At 34.2% G+C, this 22,043-nt stretch overlaps 1 protein-coding gene across 9 annotated transcripts in view; it reads right to left on the bottom strand.

Moving 5' to 3' along the window:
- Nucleotides 1–2,190: 2,190 nt before the first annotated feature.
- The window catches only part of PPP1R12A (protein phosphatase 1 regulatory subunit 12A), a 163,515-nt gene continuing 143,662 nt past the window's right edge, over nt 2,191–22,043 (bottom strand). For 4 of the 9 annotated variants that reach the window (XM_045465022.1, XM_045465027.1, XM_045465023.1 and 1 more), the window contains 7 exons: nt 18,441–18,457; nt 17,264–17,399; nt 15,253–15,357; nt 9,371–9,418; nt 6,885–6,935; nt 5,836–6,005; nt 4,325–4,366 (listed from right to left, as the gene is read on the bottom strand). In XM_045465022.1, coding sequence (XP_045320978.1) covers nt 5,871–6,005; nt 6,885–6,935; nt 9,371–9,418; nt 15,253–15,357; nt 17,264–17,399; nt 18,441–18,457 — 492 coding nt within the window. In that variant the 3' untranslated portion in view covers nt 4,325–4,366; nt 5,836–5,870. Of the gene's footprint in view, nt 4,367–5,835; nt 6,006–6,884; nt 6,936–7,660; nt 7,692–9,370; nt 9,419–15,252; nt 15,358–17,263; nt 17,400–18,440; nt 18,458–22,043 lie in introns of those variants that run through there. The other 5 variants (XM_045465024.1, XM_045465029.1, XM_045465025.1 and 2 more) reach the window with 4 other exon arrangements.

Raw genomic sequence — 22,043 nt, forward strand, 5'->3', positions numbered from 1 at the left:
TTATTCAAAACAAAATCTACTAATAGTGATAATTTCGTAAACACTCCCTCCTTTTCATTAGCCTTTTATTATTTTTTAAAGTTTATTTACTTATTGAGAGAGAGAGAGAAACGCAAGCAGAGGAGGGACAGACAGAATCCCAGGCAAGGTCTGTGTTGTCAGCACAGAGCCCCATGACTTGGGGCTAGAACTCATGAACTGTGAGATCAGGACCTCAGCCGAAACCAAGAGTTGGATGCTTGACTGACTGAGCCACTCAGGCATCCCTTTCATTTACCTTTTAAAATGAAAACCTAGTTAATTTTTGTGACCTATATATTTATTGGAATTCAAGCAGTGGCAAGTTGTGACAGACCTGCTCAGAAAAGCTCACTTATAATAAACTTTAAACAACTTGTAATAAGGGCACCTGGGTGGCTCCGTTGGGTAAGTGTCTGTCTGACTCTTGGTCTTGGCTTAGGTCATCCCAAGGTCCATGAGTTCAAGTCCTGTGTTGGGCTCAGTGCTGATAAATGCGGAGCCTGTTTGGGATTCTCTCTCCCTCTCTCTGTTCCTCCTCAGTCTCTTAAAAAACAAAACCAAAAATAAACAAAAACATCTTGTAATAAAATTTCAAGTTATGGTAATAAGCAAATTATGTTACCTTATTATAAAATCTTAAACTCCTGACTCCTCGATGCTTCTATTTTTATTTATTTTCATTTTTTATTTTTGAGAGAGAGAGAGAGGGTGCAAGTGAACAAGGAACAAAAGAGAGATAAGCGGGGCTCGAACTCACCAACTGTGAGATCATGACCTGAGCCGAAGTCAGATGCTTAACTGAGCCACCCAGGAGCCCTAAATTTATTGCTTTGTAATCTAGTCATTTTGTAGGCAAAGAACAGAAATAAGACACTCTCCGTCACTTACCTCAGAGAAAGAGCAATCTGTCATTTCCAAAGCATTTAACCCCAGAGAACCTTTCCAAAATGAGTCAAGCAATGTATTTAGGTATCTAGAGCTATATACAACAGGAAAAACTATTTTATTCTATACTCAATCCTTTTTGGACAGCAGCTTGTGTACACGCACTCACGCACAGAGATTACACGTATACAGTATAACACGTGGACATCACAGAAAAGACTGCTCATCAGTCAGACTTCATGTTTGTGGCCAAAGGTTTTCACCAATGGGTAGTTCATAGCTGTTAGTGGAGTCTGCTGTATTCTGCTTCTAATGATGAAGTGGAGGGCAAACTACAAGACTATTGTGTCCTAAGGGAAACACATGGTCCTGGTCTGAAGAGAACTGGGCTCTGGATGATTTTCTTCTTATGACAACTTATGACATGGAGAGTCATGACTGTTCAGATTGGCCAGGAAAGACTAAGTGATAACAAACTTCTAAGCAAAAGAGTAAAGTAGTCGAGTGGATTGGTAAATACCTACTTTTTGTATGAGACCTCTCTGACACAGTTCTATAGCTGCTTTTCATTTGGCTTTGAAGTATGTGCACGTGAAATTCTTTTATGCAGGACAAACAACAGTAATGTTCTTAGTTCTGTGAGCATGCTTAGGGAAAACAAGTACTGAAAATAGAAAAAATAGAATTGAATTCTTATATTAATGTAAACAAAGGCTTGCCACAAGTCCTTTACCCAAGTTCCCCAAATTAAAAGTGCCTCTTTTATGTAGTTATAGATGTGTAAGTAGATGAGGGGCTGAACTTGGGACAAACCCAGGTTGAGGAATGATGTGTTATTTTACATTTCAATGGAGTATTATCTTTATATGTATTCCCAAGCCTATGTCTGCAGCTAAGAAAAAGCACAGGTTTAATTTAGAAACCACAAAATGTCTATGTGAATGAAATCTCATGCTACAAAGCTACTATCTTGACACTTGCTATTATTTTTTACCCAGTTATTATCATAAAAAAACTAGTTCTCAGATTCTGCATACAGACAGCTTTATGTAAAATATATAAACATTTGTCGAAATTGGTACACAGATTGCATAAATATGGCAATTAAGATTGCATTTACAGATGTGCATGTACAATGTTGTGCAAATTATCACAATATTACAATTTCGAAAATTATTCAAATTGGAATCCAAGTAAAGCAATTAGTGAAAAAATACCCATGCAGAATTTAAATATCTCAGAACAAAATTTAAGTGTCTTCAGTAAAAGGTCACACATTTAAAATAGTTTTATTCATTTTATTTGTATATGTCAAAATACATTTTTATTTCCAAAATAGTGGGTTTTGCAACTAGTTTCATGCAGAAACAAGGTCTGCTCAATACTACCAATAAAATCAATATAGCACAGTAGCTGTTCAGTTTTAGATACAAAGAATAAATAACCTAAATACAAAACACTAAAATATTAGAAACATGTATTTAATCATTCTTCACAGGCATCCAAACTTCACAAATATAATCCTTAGCATGCCTAACTGTTGTGCAACCAGAACATGTTGCAGTCACTCAAACTGATCAATTATCTGTATATTTTACGTCCACATAAGACCATGGAAATTCTCTATATTCAGACCCACCATTCATACAGTTCAAATATAACCAAAAATAAAATTCCCATAACTATCCTTGTACCTTTAAAAATCAAGAATCCTGAGCTTGGTAGTAAGAGCATAACCTTATATCTTCATAAAACCAATCAAGAGAGAGAGGACTTAAAATCCTGCTTACCAAAACACCCTTTCCCAGCCCCAAAGTAATCTAAAATAGGCAGTAGAACACAATGACCTTTTAAAATGAAGGGGTACAAATTCACATTTAATATAGTATACAATACAATCAATAATACAATTAGCTACTATAAGCTTTACAATGTACAATTTATTCAAATGGCTGAACTGTTCAGTGGTTAAGGAGACAGTTATGTGCCAGAAAGATGTGGTATTTTTTTGCATGGTTTGATGAAAATATAAAAGCTATTTGTCCAAATAAAAGCCATCTTCACTATGTACTTGGTTTTGCTTTTTTTTTTTTTTTTTAAAAGGCCACTGAAATGTATAAAATGGTCTGAACATGATGGTGGTATCAAAGTCAATGCCTCTTCACATGGCAATAACAGTGCATTTAACATTAACTCACGGTTAAGTCTGCAAATGATTTCATAGCATTACTTTGGCTAGCACAACAGTTTTAGACAGCACTCAGATAAATATAGGTATGTGAAATGTGAAGCAATTATCTTATGCAACTTTAGTTGTGGTTGAATACTATCAAATGAAAACTGAAAATAAAAGTAAAAGCACTTTACAGTAGAAAACTTTTGTAAAGATAGGGCCCCACATAATGTGTTACTTTTTAAGTCTTTATATCACATTGTTAGCAAATTTTGTTTTTAACACTATTATGGAGTAGCCTACTTTGCATTAACAGACATTTGAATTAAGAAAATTGTCAAGCATGCCATGTGGTGGTCTAAAAATCAAAACAATACACTTATTTATATATACAGCATCACTCAGTACCTGCTAAAATGAATGTGAAGATTATATACTACAATAATAAAAAACAAACAAAAACAAAAAAGTGACCAACAAAGGCAGAAAATAGGACTTAAAAGAATCTAATCTCAATTGACTTTAAAGCATTCATATAAGAAATAAATGCATATTGCACAAACAGTGAAAGCAAATGTTCCACCAAGCAATTCAGTTCCAGGCGGAAGACAACAGAGCATTAGCCTAATACATGACAATGATATCAGGAGAACAGGTGTTCTTTTCTGTAAATGAGAAAGCTGTGAAAACATAGATGAGTCTGCCACATGAAGAGTTAGAAGGAAAAAATACAAACCCAAACTTAGATGTAAAGCAAAAAAATATCGAAAAACTGGAAACTGTGGCACATCAAAAAATGTTGAATAACTGTCTTCTGTGAGAGCTGAAAGTTTTTGTTGACACAAAAGTATTTATGTACAACTAAGGCTTACTGGTTAAATATCTCTGAGGCATATCTGGCCTTGAACACTTTCCTTAAATGCTGGAGCTGTAAACAAGTTTTCTCAGTCATTAAAAAAAAAAAATCTTCTCAGCAGCTGCATTAACATGAAACAATGGTCTTGATACAAGAAAAAAAAAAAAAAAAAACCCAGAAAATTAAACAAAACAAAATTCCTAGATAAGAGGGCATTTGGCAGGATATCCGAAAATGACAGTCTCCCTGGATTCTTCCCAGGCTTCCAGTGACTGTCAATTATGGTCCACTGGGTTGCTCATATGTGCAATTCCATTACTTGCTGCTTTTTTTTTCCTTTTTTTTTATTTGGAAAGTTTGCTTATAACTCTGATCAAGGCCCCATTTTCATCCTTTAGCCTCTGGTTGTCTGCTTTTAGGTCTGGTAACATCTATGAGGGTAAAAATAAAAGAAAAGGTTTTACTTCAATAGGAAGATAAAAATGTTACCCTTAGTGTTTTTATATTTTCACCACAAGACACATGAACAAGCTTTGTCAGTTATATAAATTTCTAGTGGCTAAAACGTATAAGAAAGAAAAAACTTGATTTGTGACGCTAATTAGTTTAATAAATGATGGAATGAGAAGTTTATTTTCCCAAAGTTATCATTTGGAATGTACTAAATCACTTGATATTATGACTCACAAGCACACTGTATTAGAGCAGCCAAGAAAATGAAGCCTGTTTTTGTTAGGATAGGCTCTCAAAGGGAGTTCCTCTAAGACTTCTATCAGCACCTAAACCAAACCCTTTTACTTTATTTACATCGGACCTTAAATATTATTCCACAAGAAAACCAGCCTATTTAGGGAAGTTTTGAGGGAGTTAGACTTGTTCTAAATTATTAGAATTCCTTAAAGGATTCAACTGTAGTACTAAGCTTAAGCATGTACTACAGTGTCTGATCCAAGATAGGTGCTCATTAAACGATAACAATTATTCCTATTATTGGAATAGTATAAAATAACTTATAAGCCAAAATATATTTATGAAAATATCTAAGCACTGAAAAAACAACCAGTATTTGGAACAAAGAGAAAAACACACGCTCAGGTCCTCAAAGGAAATCTATTTTCTGTTCTATAGACAAACTGAAGGAGGGGGTGGAAATGTTAGCAGTAAACTGGATTTTCTACTAAGAATGACTTAAATTCCATGTGCTCTGCCAGATTTGCTAGGAAGTAGAACAGTTTATACTTTTGACACTAACATACTTTGCAAGACACTGGAAATAGTTTTCTACTACCTTTCCTCAGCTTTCAAGATGTACTAGATTGTAAAATTAGACAAAAGTAAAACTTCTACTTGGCAAAATTACCTTAAGCAAAATCTTTATGAAGAGTTTAAATTTATGTGGAATGAATCAATTCTTGTTTTCAGAATATATGGTTATAAAATACAGTAATGTGAAGTTTATGTATCAGGATACCACTGTAAAGGACTAAGTGAATATTACCTGAAGTGGTTCTGAATGAAAATGACATTATTTTGAAAAACAGATAAAACATGTTTAATCGTCACCTTCCACATATTAATTATATGTAAAATACATGTTACATTGTTTAAGTTCCTTTTTCTTTCTAGTCAAGAATTTTAAATGGTCATAGTTTTAATCCATAAATTATCTGTAGAGCCAAAAATGTGCACAAGCTTTTGCAAAAGTGCAGACAAGTCTTTAAATCCCTAAACCGTTCTCTAAATTCACTGTAGTTTATCAGTCAGAATATACAATTAGTGACACTTTCTAACATTCTGAGAAGCCATGCATAATTAACAGTTATATGATAAGCTACAGACACAATGGCATTAATTTGTAAAAGTGAGCTCAAGACACGCTTACTAATACAAAAACACCTGCCTGTCTCTACCAAGAAGAAATGATGAAACTATAAGTTATAGGTTCACAGACTGCAGTTGCCTACAGAACCCTGAGCGCTTGGCTACCACTCTTGTCAAGGCCCTATTCTCAGTCAGCAGTCGTTCATTTAACTCTCTCAGAGTCTGAATTTGCTTTATTTGGTGCAGGTTCTGCAGGAATTAGAACATAAAGAAATAGAAAATAAAAAAATAAGAAAATGGAAAAGAGGACAATAAAAATACAAAGAATCACAGATAAATGAATATAAGAGGAAAAAAATTAAGAGTCTTAAAAGGATATTCCATGAGATTCACAAAGGTAAATAGTGTAGTCCTAAAATTCCATATCAAACAAAATACATAAACAAAATCCAAAAAAATTTGTCTCCAAAGTCATTCAGTAATAATATTCTAACAAAGAACCAAATTCAGCAATACAATAATTAAATCTTGACAGTCTAATTCTATAGGCACATTTTCATAAGTATCAGTTCATTAATTCATAATGTGATAAAGATATTTTATGCAAGACAATATGATAAAAGGTAATCAATTAACTGTGCTATTTTTGTTCCCCCTGCAAGAAGTGTTCCTTCCAACATTCAAAACAAATTGTTACTTCTACAGGTAATTCAGAGTTCCATAAAATACAGCTCTGCTGGCCCACCACTGTAAAGTCCTTTATTTTCAAAGGAAAACACTTTTGTATCGATCCCCACTCCACCATTTACTCTCCAAGAAACAGAGTATGTGAAATGTGAAGAATAAATACTAAATCCCAAATCTTACAGTCATTATTGTCTAATTTCTTCTACACCTATCAAAACAGCCATAAAAATTGACTAACAAAAAGATTTGAATTATAAATGTTCTCCTAGCTCACCTAAAACCTGGATTTAGGAATAAAGAGAAGCACGGCATATGGATAATTCACAAATTACACAATCAGTGTTGAGAACAATTAACATGAACACAGTATGTTATCAGTTCTGTAAAATTTAAGTTCGTAAACAGCACTGTCTCTCATAAGTAGTAGCATGGCTTACTTACTTTGAGCTCTTCTTCCATTTCAGATATTCTTCTTTCTAGAGCTCTTCGTTCCTAGATCAATTTAAGGTACCAATATTTATCACATAATTATTATATTCTTAATTCTCTAAGTTGTGAAATAGTGACACTTTAGAGTCAAAAATCAAATCAGGAGCAGTGTGGAAAAAGATGTGATGCCAGTGATGTGCAAAGAGCTTTCCAAATTTCTTCCAAGAAATAAATATGAAGATTATTATTTTTATTAATTTCTATACGCTCTTTCTTTAAAGCTTTGACTTTAAGGTAAGATGTTACATAACATGTTCAAACTGTTTTTTCAGTTCATTTAAACTTAGGCATAGAATAAACCAATACTCAAGACTGAGGATTATGTAGAGAGGAAAAAAAAACCCCACACATAGATGCAATTATTCTACAGTGACAGAAGCAGAAACGCAAGAAGCAAACATGCCTAAAATATGTGTAAACTTTCAAAAGGATCTAAGAGAAGTTCATCTCCTCCACCTGCAAGGTTTACTAGCCATTATTTATCCAGTTGGCTTTACAGTTTTGTACTGAGCTTGATACTGTGTGCAGCACTGATGCCGTGACTCTAATGAAGCAGCAGCTGCAGCATGTATTTTCATGTTCCTCCTTTCAAAGAGTGACAGGCAAAGGCAACATACGTTACTGCAGTGTACCGTTTTATTCTGCCTTAAATAATAAGCATTCTAGGGTGTTATGCAAAAAGCAAGCAGCAGTAATTAATGTGCTGTAAAACTTTGGTTAGGTCATACCGCCCAGAAGATACTGACTCTTGCCGGTCACCTTTCAGATACAAACCATTTAAATTTAGTTTAATCACTATGAATTCCCAAGACATTCTTTCCCAGATTAATAATTAATGTTGATATTTAGTAAAGCAGTACATTTACTGTAAATGTTAATGTTTTAGGTTATATGATGTAAAAAAAAAAATAGGATCCTACTCATAGTCTTTTAAGTACCATGTTATTCTATTTTTAACTTGTTTAACCACTATTACATAGACAAAAATGTTATTTCCTATGAATAGGACTTTCTGCTAGTTAGTAATACAGCCATGACTAATTTATAAAAACCACTGCATTTCCCAAAACACTAGGATATATAGTGTCATATTTGATCCTCGTAACTTGGTGAAATGTCATAAATAGCCTATTTCCTTCTGCCCCATCATCCTTAATTTTATTAGGTATCTTCAAGATTTTAACTATTTTCTGGTAAAGAAGACAAGAACACTTGTCTATATTTAACTGTCTTATCACCAAAATAGCAATTATAAAGATACAGGCAATTTCTTCTGTTTGGCAAACTTATTAACATTAAAAAATATGGTTACGAGAAAATGTATGTAAAATGCTTAGCCCAGTGCTTGCCTGGTACACTGAATAAATGCTAGCAGTTATTATTAATACTATGATTACTAATGTCTGTTAAAATGGAAGTAGATTAGCTACTCAGTAATTTATCTGCATTTGACAGGCAGGCAGAGGAGTCAGATGAGAATGTCAGAGTATGAATATATGTATCATGTATGCGCAAGCTAAGAATAAAAAAGGACAGACATCATTTCTCTCTCTCTTTTTTGTTTTTGGTCAAAAAGGTAAATTGGCTATTTTTTATAATGGAATGGAAGAAAATGTTTTATCAACTGCTCCTGATTATTTATTCTTTGACTTAGAGATCACAGCTACCCAGGATATAACTTCTCTAACCACAGCTCACGTGAACTAACAGATACTTTTTGGGCATTTTCCTTTAACTTTTGATCATTCATACATTCTGAACTGCTCAAACTAAACTTGTAGAGTTATTCCTATGGCCACTGTAAGACCCCTGAGCAATAACAATAATAAATGAAGAAATACACATGACTATATCACAGCCAGCTAAAAAATTACAGAAAGACAAAAAAGAGCAAAAAGCTTTTCTAATAATCATGTTTTTTGTTTAAAATATCCTATTTAAGTTAAATATTTAAATTCAAAATTAAGTAAAGCATCATTAATTTAAAAAGAATTTTAAAATTTGATGTTCTTAGAATCTTTATAAACTTTAAATTTTGCAAACAATTAAACTAAATGTATACATGATCAAAATGTTTTAAGTATATCACCACAGAAAACCAAAGGAGATAAATGGCATATCAAAAACATCAGATTCATTACCACAATGTGTACATTTCAGAATGAAGGCAAAGATTTTTTTAATCCGTTAAAGGAATAACATGGTAAATTAAGTCTTAACACCTACAGAGGCAGGGTTATTTCACACCTACAGAGATCCCATAGAACTGTATAAAGAAGCTAAGCCAGAAAACATTCCTAATTAAATTAACATTAATCTACACTAATTAAAACTATCAACCATAAAGCCAAAACTAAAAGAAAAAAATCCTCCACTATTGCTTATATAAAACAATAAAAGGGGAAGAAGATTACTTACTCAATAAAATGGACACTTACCCTTTTTTCCATTTCCAATAGTGACCGATCAGCAAACCTTTCTTGCCTCTGTAACAAAGTTAAGAAATATAAAAGGGATCTAAGTACAGTAAAGGTGGGGGGTGGTAGTGGAGGAGGACCACAGTAGCTCTCCTCTAGTGGTATTCAAATAAGTCACACTATTCAGGTAGAGGAATACACAGGTATAAATAAAAATCAGTTTTGTATTGAAACAATAAAAAGTTAAAGGAATGCTTAGAAACAGAATGGTGTCCACAGCTCTCACGGACTACACTGCACTTTTCTCAGGTCTTTACATAGTACAGTACGGGGTAAGGAAGGAGGAGAACTGTGGAACAACACCAAGAACATCCTACAGTTTTCTCCTCCAATGCTCAAACTCTCTCCTTTCCTACACCACCAGGAGGAGTGGCTAATCCGAATGGTCAAATTCTAAGACCTTGACTGAAATGTAGTTCGGACTAGATTGAGTGAAATATCCATGCAGACAAACCAGTGAACTGGCCTAAATTTTGTTTTCTCTCCCAGCTTAGTCTTGCCCATTCTCTCTCTCTAGAGTTTTTGTTAACAATCACCTATGTTCCAAAATTGGTAAGTAAGGTTCATACTCCTGGTCACTTAGAAGAAATCCTAGCTATATAGCTTTTCTTCTCCTGGTGAACTTAGGACTCATTTTCCTGCTTCCTGTACAATGTGATCAACTCAAAGTTGACAAAGTCCCCTGAGATTTGGGGGATGGAAAGGACCCTTGGGATTTTAAGTCATATGGTGCATGTAACACCACAAACCTCTGCATATGAATACTGAGTAAAAGATCCAGTTAAAAAACAAGTTCTATCCTAGTTCTTTCTGCCTTACACTGACTTCTGTACATTTATCTCCCTTGGGATTCCTGGTCACTTTGCCGGAAAAAAAAAACAACCAAAAACCCATCAAATGGCTCACTTCTCAAAAGCGAATTTGCTGAATAATCAATCTTACAAATTAATAGAAGTGTTTTTTTTTTTTTTTAATGTTTATTCATTTATTTTTGAGAAGAAGAGTGTACAAGCAGGGGAGGAGCAGAGAGAGAGAGGGAGACACAAAATCTGAAGCAGGCTCCAGGTTCTGAACTGTCAGTGCAGAGCCTGATGTTGGGTTCAAACCCATGAACCATGAGATCATGACCTGAGCCAAAGTCGGCCGCTTAATCGACTGAGCCAACCAGGTGCCCCCCAAAATAGTTTTTGACAACTTTTTTTAAATGTTTATTTTATTTTTGAGAGAGAGAAAGAGAACAAGTTAAGGAGGGGCTGAGAGAAAGTGAGACAGAGGATCTAAGCAGGCTCTTCGCTAATAGCAGAGAGCCTGATGTGGGGCTCAAACCCACACACAGTGAGATCATGACCTGGGCCGAAGTTGGATATCTAACCAAATGAGCCACCAAGGTGCCCCTTTGACACCTTTTTTAAAAGAATGATAAGTAACATTTTTTTAAAGTTTATTTTTGAGAGTGAGAGAGTGGGGGAGGGGCAGAGAGAGGGAGACACAGAATCCAAAGCAGGCTCCAGGCTCTGAGCTGTCAGCACAGAGCCTGACATGGGGCTCAAACCCACAAACTGAGAGATCATGACCTGAGCTGAAGTTGGATGCTCAATGGACTGCGCCACCCAGGTGCTCTGTGTTTTGGCAACTTTATTAACAAGAATGCTCTTTTATGACTATTAACTACAAAATTTACTTAAAAATATATTTCATCATTAAATGTTTTTTTTTAAAGATTTTATTTTTAAGTAATCTCTACACTCAACACAGGGATTGAATTTACAACTCCAAAATCAAGAGTTGCAAGCTCTACTAACTGAGCCAGTCAGGCACCCCTAAATGTTTCTTTATATAATTTTCTGTTCTGTCAGCCCTTTCGGTATTCATGCTTTAGTATTATTAAGACTTGCAACCGTTACTTTTTGATCCTTTTATCACAATTTCTTTTTTGTGGTTATGGTATATAAAATTTAAAGATCTAGGGGCACCTGGATGGCGCAGTCGGTTAAGCATCCGACTTCAGCCAGGTCACGATCTCGCGGTCCGTGAGTTTGAGCCCCGCGTCAGGCTCTGGGCTGAGGGCTCAGAGCCTGGAGCCTGTTTCCGATTCTGTGTCTCCCTCTCTCTCTGCCCCTCCCCCGTTCATGCTCTGTCTCTCTCTGTCCCAAAAATAAATAAACGTTGAAAAAAAAAAAATAAAATAAAAAAAAAAAAAATTTAAAGATCTAATCATAGCTGGGTATCCTTCCCTTTCTCTGTTGTTTTAAATGGTTTTATGCTTTTGTGCTTACTCTTTCTGGAAAAAGAAAAGTTGACATTTTAATTACTTATTGTTAGAAATCAAATATAAAATATATATGTATCAAATATAAAAACTTTTCAACTAATTCTGATTTCTTTTTGTTGTTTTTAAATTTAAATTTATATTTTAATTGCTAGAAATACAAAACAAAGGGTAATATAATGTGTCCCTTGAAGATCTGCAAATGAATCCTAAAAATGTTTAAATGACTGAAAGATGTAGGGGCATCTGGCTGGCTCATTCAGGAGAGCATGTGACTCTTGGTGTCAGGGTCATGGGTTTGAGTTCCACACTGGGTGTAGCGATTACTTAAAAAAAAAAAAAAAAAAGAACAGAAAAAGACTGAAAAATTTAAAAATGACATTCAAAAGCACCTGAAAGAAATCAGAAATAGCTGAAACAATGCCATTATATGTAAGTTAATAAAAGTTTAGATGGAAAATTGGCATTTTATTGAGGAGTTTTCTTCATATAGGGACATTTTAGCAACTTTATGATTTATGTGCTAATTTCTTATGTTAAAAATCAATTTTATTAATAGTTAATATTTCTGGTAAATCTTGTAGTTAATAAGCTGTTAAAATCATAATTACTAAATCTAGTGAAATGACATTTGACAAAATATTCATCAAACCAGTTTTTGGTAAATCAGCCTATTTCCCTCTGTTGGAGACTACATGGAGGAGGGTGGCTGGACTAAGACGCGACCTGCCAGATTCTAGAGTCCCTTGGCCAACTATTATCAAACATATGATTAATAGGATGATATCCCTTGGAAAAAACTCCATGCAACTATCAAACTGCCACCACTATGTTATGGAAGTAATGTTCAAAAAAGAAAATTAAAAAATCAGGTGGAATGATTCATAGTAGACTTAAATACTCAGGATAAATACTCTAGAGTTGAACAAAAAGCTTAATGTTGATCAGTTCTGCTTTTACATATATCCTTAAATTTTACAAACAACATTTACATAGGTTTTCCAACTAAGATAGTAACTCTGAATACTTACCAATGTCTTAAACTCTGAATTACCCTTCCCATTATTCATTCAGTATACTAGGCATGGTACTCAGAATGTCTGCTAAGGCAGAAGCTGTCATACTTTTTAATCCAGTGACTTTTCTGGCCACAGTCCACAGGATCAGAAATTGGTACAGGACCCAAAGGGAACTTGCTATTGGATGTCCAGTGTCCTATGAAATTGGACTTTTCACTAACAAGACCGTGAGCTGTAACAGGACTGCTCCATGCTGATAATAACTGGCTAATTCTATCAGTTCTCCTCTCGTGTAGAATTCAAATGAGAGACATATAGGAAGAATGAAATGACAACAGGGTACGCAGAGAGCAGAAAAACAGAGAAGGTAGTAAGCAGTAAAAACACAGATTAGTTGACTCACCAGTTATAGGACACTGCTGTAGAAAGCAGTGAACTTTTTTTCTTTTTAAAGCAGTGAACATTTTTATTTAGAAAACATTATGATCAAATCTCTAGAGCTAAAGCTATTTTCAGAAAACTAGTTATGATATTTTTATATGAGGAGGCTCACAAAGCTACTAATGCAACCCAAAGAAAGATGACTTTCCAGTTTACCATAAAGCCTAAGCATAAACCAGCAAGTTGTAACTTGTATGACATTCTAAGTGTTTATGACACCTGTGAAATGTGTTCTTGTTCTGACTTCTCTGTATATCCTTATAGTAAACCCTCATCAGCTGATGGAATCTGCAGAGCTGAAAAACCTCATAAGGTTATCTTAACTCCTGGAATTTTAGCAAAGCCTCCACTGTGCATTGCCAATTGCTTCACAATGTAATAGTGGTTAACAACAACAAGAAGGGACCTAGTAACAAGTAGAAGTTCACATAGAGAACTTAAAAAATTACAAAAAAGATAAGTATAAAAGAATGACCAATGAAAGTATACAGTCTTATTTATACAACTGGAGATGCCATTTTTAGATCAGTGACTTCAAACTGGATTCCAAAAGCTGTACTACAGAGATGTGTTTATACTAGAAGGTCTCATGTTAAAATTAAACAAGTTTGTTTTCTTAAAAATTATGGGACCCCTTAGAGGCTTTTAACACATGAATAGTATCCTATAAAACTTCCAAGATGTAGTATAGTATCTCCGAAGATTCCTGGGTTACAAAACTTTTCTGTTTGAATGAGGACAGGTAGAGAATGAGGAAGGAATGTGTCTATCACTATCTCCCACAATTATAGTATTCCACGAAAAAAGCTTAGGAAACAATTCCTAGATCAAATGTATCCTATATCATATATACAGCTGTGAATTTTGTTCAGCTATCCCAATTTTCTTGTCTAAAATGGTCTCGTGTAGGCTGTTGCATAGAAGGTAGGTAAAAAGCGTTAACGACAAACTATCTTATTCCAGCATTATTATATCAAATTACTTTTTAAGGAACAAACAGAAAATATTTATAATGAATAAAAGTGATTATAGGGGTGCCTGGGTGGCTCAGTCAGTTAGGCGTCTGACTTTGGCTCAGATCATGATCTCACAGTTTGTGAGTTCAAGCCCCATGTCAGGCTCTGTGCAGACAGCTCAGAGCCTGGAGCCTGTTTCATATTCTGTGTCTCCCTCTCTCTCAGCCCCTCCCCCACTCTCACTCTGTTTCTTTCAAAAATAAATAAAACATTAAATTAAAAAACAGTGATTACAAAATTATTTTACGGCCTTAAGAAGATTCTGTATAGATGCTTTTAAAACCTTGCTACATTTGGTATTCAGGAAATAAGCATTTAAGCCCTGTATGTATCACAACATAAGCATTAAAAGGCTTAAAAACACCTCAACTGGGGCGCCTGGGTGGCGCAGTCGGTTAAGCGTCCGACTTCAGCCAGGTCACGATCTCGCGGTCCTTGAGTTCGAGCCCCGCGTGGGGCTCTGGGCTGATGGCTCAGAGCCTGGAGCCTGTTTCCGATTCTGTGTCTCCCTCTCTCTCTGCCCCTCCCCCGTTCATGCTCTGTCTCTCTCTGTCCCAAAAATAAATAAACGTTGGAAAAAAAAAAAAAATTAAAAAAACAAAACAAAAAAAAACAAAAAACAAAAAACAAAAAAAAACACCTCAACTTTCCACTACAAGGCTATACATCTGTGTGGTGTGTGTGTGTGTGTGTGTTTAAGTTTATTTATTTTGAGAGAGAGTACACGCTGTGCACGCATGGTGTAGGAGCAGAGACAGAGAGGGAAAGAGAGAATCCCAAGTGGGCTCTGCACTGACGACGTCCGACACGGGGCTCTATCTCATGACTGAGATCATGACCAGAGACTAAGTGTCAGATGTTTAACCAACTGAGCCACCCAGGTACCCCTATACTTCTGTATTGTTAATTCATTCTAGAAAGAAGTAAAATGAAGTCATCATTAAACTGTATGATCTTGATTCCTTCTTACTGATAAGCTATTATCAGTAACCAAACTTATCTTTCAAAGAAACATCTGAGAACATTTCAGTCCAGTTTTTTAGACAGAATAAATCACAACTATTACCTTCAGGGTAACGAACAGAAAAAGATACAAACCTGGGTGGCCTTTTCCAATTGTAATTTAAGATCTGTCAGTTCCATATTCGTATCATGTAGCTGTGCTTTCAGCTTTTCATTTTCAGCTAGAATTTGTTCATAAAGCTGTAAAAAGTAGGGTAGAACAAATTACTTTTCTGCTCTCCTAATATTTTAAGATTTCACAATGATTATTTGCAATATTGAAACAGAGAGATTAATAAGAGATAGAAGCCATTAAAGGAGACATTAAAAAAGTATTTTAATGCTTTGTGGTTGCAAGGCAGAAATTTTTGGTTATGCTATGCAGGAGTTTGTCCATATAAACTCTTTAACAAATTAGATCATGTTACAAATTTAAGACATCACTAAAAAATCTAACTTTTCTATTTCCATTAAAAAAAATTCAGTTATATGATAAAGAGGGACTACATATCTACAGACCAATGACAGTTACAGCTAAGGGTTGAATAGCTTCCAAGTGATCTTCATTTGGGGTCTGTAAACTTCTCTGCCTACCATTGTCTCTTGAATTCCTGACACTGAGACGGAGCATCAGTTGTATTTATCATTTAATGAATGTATTTTTCCTTTAATGAAATTTAAAGGAAAGTGAAATATTTCTTGAATACTTTTGTAACACTTGAATCTACTACTTCTTTCCCCTTCATCTCTACTACTACCACTATAGATGGCTAAAATCATCTCTTATTAGACTATTTTAATATTAAAACTGTTTTCCTGACCTCTTTCTAATTTGTTCTATTAGCAGCAAGAGTTAACTTTTCCAAATTACAATCTCAATTTCATATGCCAACCATTCCATTAACCCTCAGACATTAGAAACCCCTGAATAGCTTCTCAGGGTCCTCAGTATGAAGATATCCTTAAAACACCCTGTAAAACAGGTATGGCCTGGTCCTAACTGTAATGTCACACCTCCATCCCTTCTGCTCTACTAGCCATACTGAAAATTTAATTACTTTAATGCATCCTGTGCTGTTCTACCATCAGGTCAATGTCTTTGCAGTTCACTCCATGTAGAAAACTTTTTTGTCCCATTCTGCCAGTTTAACTAATCACCCTTCTGGGATTCACTTCTGAAGTTTCACTTCTTCACAACATCTGTTTCTAGGCCCTGTAACTTTCCTTTGTTATACACTTTTAGAACACAGGTCCTTTACTTCAGGATAATTGTTTCTATTTTCAAATTATACATTTACTAGTATGACTGTATGATAACTTCTCTCTCTTCTACTACATGGAAGATATCCATAAGTGTAATGACAGCATCTTCAATCTACTGTTGATAAGTAGAAACTCACCACTTAGCACAGTTCAGGGTTCGATTCTTTACCGAATGAATGACAATCTTATTCATAATGTAAATCGACCTCCCACCTTCCTTCTCTTGCTGACTTAGTTTGTAAGAAAGTGATACAAATAGCTGCCAAATAGCTGGGGAACACATACAAGTATCATAAGGCTTCTTTTTCCCCAACAAATTTCATCAGGTTTATTCTAAGCTCAAAAAATGTAAGAACTATGATAGAATCCTAGATTGTTGAGTTTCCAAGACTTACTTCCTAAATACTTCCATCCTTAATCTGTAATAGCACTTAAGTACCATAAGTTTTTAGTTACCTAGGAAAAACTCTATTCTCCTAGGAAAGCTCTATTCCCTTTTTTTGGCCACCTCTTATTAACAAATAGGTAAAGAAAAATGTGTGCGCATGCACACACAAACATCCCCAATACCCATGCCTCTTTTCAACTCAATCACAGTATCATCATACTAGCCTGAGACACTTAAGTGTGAAATAAAGCCTTTCCTTTAAAAAAAAAACCCAACAAAACAGCTATTTATTTATAGGCTATCTACCATTTAGTGCCCCAAACTGAAAATTAAGTTATTTCAAGATATTGATTTCATGAGTCCCAGGAATAATATCCAAACACAAATATATCAAATATATCAATAGATCAACCAACAATTATTTTTTTATTAAATATAGTTGAATAACCCAAGTACCTTTTTAAAGTCAGTTGAGTCGTCCTTTTCTAGCCTGCTACTATAAGGTTTTCTTTCTTCTAAGTAACTGTATGATCCAGAGCGACCCAATAAGGAATCATACCGATCACTAGCTGATGTGGAACTGGTTTCATATCTTTAAAAGATGAATTAAAGTCAAAATCTTTATTAAAGGCTTTTACAGCTCACATTAACATGCATCCTACTACATTTGAACTTGATATTCCAAAACAGCAGATAACATTCTCCCTCATCTATTATCAATCAACTTTTATGATACATTTAACAAGTGGAAAGTTATTTATAATATTATTCATTTCCATTATTTGAGGAAGAGATTCAATATATCTATATCCCAAAGTCAGAACTGGTTTCACATCACGATAAATTATTTCAACAATTTTAAATTGTACATTTTTTTTACATTTTAAAATCTCTGAAATCAGAACATAGAACACAGCTTATAATTGATGGTATATTATACTTTTTGGTAGCACTTTTCCTTTAAGTGGCATACAGTTGTCTAAAAATTTTAGATTTGATAAACTAGTCTATCTAAACAGATAATAGGTCTCATTTGTACATGAGAATTCTCTTAATATCTCGTTCTGAATTCAGGTTACCTTTTCTTGATAAAAGCTATTGCCTCCATATTTCGATGGAAATGTGTAGTATACAAAAATTTGTTCTTGGTTTTACAAGGCTTTGGTTAACAATTATGGGCAAGAGAAATGGAATGGAGGTTAGACTCAAGGACACTGTGGAGGTTCTCTAAAAGGTAAATAATTTTGAGCTAGATGACAGTTTTTAGTGTCTTCACGGTTTTTCTTTTGTTTAAAGCAGGGATTGGAGAGAAGATTCAGAATACCTCATCAAATAAATTTATGGTGGGTTTCATCAGTCCCTGCTGTTATTAGGAAAACTTAAAAAGTCATCACTGTTGTAAGGGTTTAAGAAAAAATTTTCTTTCTTAGTGAGTTACTGGGACTATTTAACTAGAAGTAAAGGCTTTGACAAAGAAAGCTGGTAACAGTTATTAGGTCGTCTAAACATCTACAGATTTTTATTATTCAGATAATCCTAACAACTCACAAAATCCGTAAGTATCTAAAAGCAACATGGAATAAAAATCTAAAAATAAAAATAAGAAAAAAGTCAGTAAAAATATAAAACATACCTAGAAATGGAATCCGTCTAGAAAAAAGAGAAAAACACAGGCATACTAAATTTCTATACTTTTATTAAAGCAACTTGATAGATTAAGTAAATTTAACATAACATTTATGCTATTGTCACACTACTAAACTTCTCTATTTACTATCTATATGTTTTAACTGTAATGTGATTATTCTTAGAAGTTCTAGAACAGAATCACTATATTTTTCATGCATAATAGCCATGCAACTAATTACACTTGGCAATTTATGGTCATCTTTTATGAATTTCTGAAGATACCATCATACAATATTTTTAATTAGAAGAAAAAAAGAGAGAGACTAAGACACATATTTATTACTTATACCTACCCTGCAGGAGAAAGTAGTATGTTTATATTAAGAAACATCAAGTTTACTACATGATATCCCAAAGCAACTATTTTTCTCATTTTTCTGTTTTTTGAAGCAACAACATGAGAAGCAAACAAATGAATACTTGAAGTATTTCATGTATAATAGTATACACATATTTTGTTTAAAACTTACTTTCTAGAAATCTAGCTATAAATTCCTCCAAGTTTAGCAATTAGGGGATAGAAAATTAGGATTTAATTTTCTCAAGTAAGTGGTATGCTATGTCAATGTTTCATAACTTTTCTTATCTAAATAGTGAAATGATTAATAGGGTCTTAGTAGGGGACAAAGCTTTTTTGGTGGTCATCCTTAGCTTTTTCCCTTTCTACTGAAGCACTAGCTGAATCTATAGTTTTCTGTAAGGTAACTATTAAGAAATGGTTTGCTAAAAAAAAGAATGGTTTGTAAAATTTCAGAATTTAGATAATTGTATTTTTCCATTATATTTATCTCTGAATGCACTGTAAAATTATTGAGTTCTTTTGGGATTATTTAAAGTCTAACTTGGACTAAAAACGCCTTACTAGTCTATTGAAATTGAAAACCAATTGTAGGGGGCGCCTGGGTGGCTCAGTCGGTTAAACGCCCAACTTCAGCTCAGGTCATGATCTCATGGTCCGTGAGTTTGAGGCCCATGTCGGGCTCTGTGCTGACAGCTCAGAGCCTGGAGCCTACTTTGGATTCTGTGTCTCCCTCTCTCTCTGTTCCTCCCTTGCTCATGCTCTCTCTCTCTCTCTCTCTCAAAAATAAACATTTAAAAAAAATTAAAAAAAGAACCCACCCAATTTTAATTTTGCACTTGCTTCCTATTTTTTTCACACAATGCTTTACCTCATTGATTTGTTCATTAAGTTTTATAACAATTAACAATTCTGAAGTGAAATTTCAATTTTTGAGAGATTCAAATTCATACATTGCTAAGAGAATAGACTTTGTAAGTTCTCATCACAAGAAAAAGAATGTATAACTATGTGTAGGAATGGATGTTAATTATACTTATTGTGATCATTTTGTAATATATACAAATAATGAATCACTATGTTGAACACCTGAAACAAATACAGTATTATATGTCAATTATATCTCAAAAAAAAAAGAACAGAACCAAAAAAACCCAAGAGATCCTATTCAAATTCAAAAAAATATCCATGTGTACATATCAAATGAAAACATCACCTCTCACCTCACCAATTTGCACTCTAGTTCACTGATTTAAATTTAAGAAAAAACAAAAACTCCAAGCAGTCACAGAAATCACTCAAATTTCATTTCTTTGTCTTTAAAAATCGTTTGATCACTGGTCATTATTTTCATTCTTAAAATTGGGATAAAAACCCCATAACACAAAATTCACCATCTAAACTACTTTTAGGAGTATAGCTTAATAGTGTTAACTATATTCGCATTGTTGTGCAACACATCTCTAGAACTTTTTTATCTTGCAAAACAAACTTTACACCCATTGAACAACTCCCCATATTCTTCTACCCCCAACTCCTGGAAACCAGAACTCTACTTTGTCAGAGTTTGAATAGTTTAGATACCCCATGTAAGTGGAATCATAGTATGTCTATTTTATGACTAGCTTATTTCAAATGGTAGATGTCCTTATTTCATATAGTAACATCCTTGCTCCCTGTGTTATAAAATTATTTTTTCAAAGCAAAAATACCCTTATTACAGTGCCAGGAGGTCATATAAAAGTACCATAGCGTAAATATGTTTCACTGTAACTCCCTGTGCCTCCAACCCTCTTAGATAACTACTGTTAACCTTTTTTGGATACACATGTAAGTGAGCTTCTGATTTGTACTGTTAAACTAATCTCAGTAAAGAATGAATTTATTACAGTTCCAAAATCTTATATAAAAATGCCTATTTTAACAGTAATCATACCAAATCTGAGCATTATTAATTTCTGCTAATTTCACTTTTTATTTTAACTGTCATGTCTTTGGTTGTTAAGATTGAATGCATTTTAAAATTTACTGGCCATTTATATTTCTTCCTTTATAAAACTTACTAATTTCATATATCCTGTCTCTACTTTCCTTTTAAGTGAGTCTTTTAATAGTACAAATACTAATCTTTTAAATGTTAAAAAGAGGGTTAAGATAATTCACTTTATAAACAGAGTAAATGTGCCTCAACTTTAATAAGGGTATCTTTTCTGTCATATTCTAGTTTTACATGTTTAAATAATCAAATCTGTTAATCTTTTCTTTTTCTTGCTTTAGTGTTATACTTAAATTCTTTTTTATTTATTATTAAAAAAAATTTTTTTTAGGGGCGCCTGGGTGGCGCAGTCGGTTGAGCGTCCGACTTCAGCCAGGTCACGATCTCGCGGTCCGTGAGTTCGAGCCCCGCGTCAGGCTCTGGGCTGATGGCTCGGAGCCTGGAGCCTGTTTCCGATTCTGTGTCTCCCTCTCTCTCTGCCCCTCCCCCGTTCGTGCTCTGTCTCTCTCTGTCCCAAAAATAAATAAACGTTGAAAAAAAAAAATTAAAAAAAAAAAAATTTTTTTTTATGGTTATTTGAGAGAGAGAAAGAGAAAGAAAGAGCGAGCACGTGCGCATGAACAGGGGAGGAGCAGAGAGGGGAGGAGACACAGGGGAGGAGACACAGAATCTGAAACAGACTCCAGGCTCTGAGCCTTCAGCAGAGAGCCCAACACGGGGCTCGAACGTGTGAACTGCAAGATCGTGACCTGAGCCAAAGTCGAAGGCTTAACAGACTGAACCACCTAGGCACTCCTATACTTAAAATTCTTGATTTATTACTAATGTCCTTTGCAAGGTAAAAGTTTTATTATCTAGCAACTTAATGATGGCAAATCACAATAAGCAAAGCAACATAAGTCCCATTTTTAGAAATAATGAACGTTATAATAATTATCATACATAATTCTATGTAACAGATGTTATGATAAAGTAATGCAGCTTTCTATGATAAAATTTAATCTTAATTTCTTTTAATTTATATCCTGAAGGTAGACAGCTTGAGCTTCATATGCAATTGAGAATTTTTAAGAACTTTTTGGCCTCATCCAATTTACTTATCTTTGAAGCAAAAATGTACAGGGCACACACCATTTTGTAATGTAGTTAACTTAGATTCTAGAACCCTAATGGAAGTTCTGTCATCAAACACACTATTGAGGTGTTGATGACACTATTTATTTCAGAAAATGTACAGAAGAATTTTGCTGCTA

The sequence above is a fragment of the Leopardus geoffroyi genome, chromosome B4 (genome assembly GCF_018350155.1).
Source record: "Leopardus geoffroyi isolate Oge1 chromosome B4, O.geoffroyi_Oge1_pat1.0, whole genome shotgun sequence".
Taxonomy (NCBI): domain Eukaryota; kingdom Metazoa; phylum Chordata; class Mammalia; order Carnivora; family Felidae; genus Leopardus; species Leopardus geoffroyi.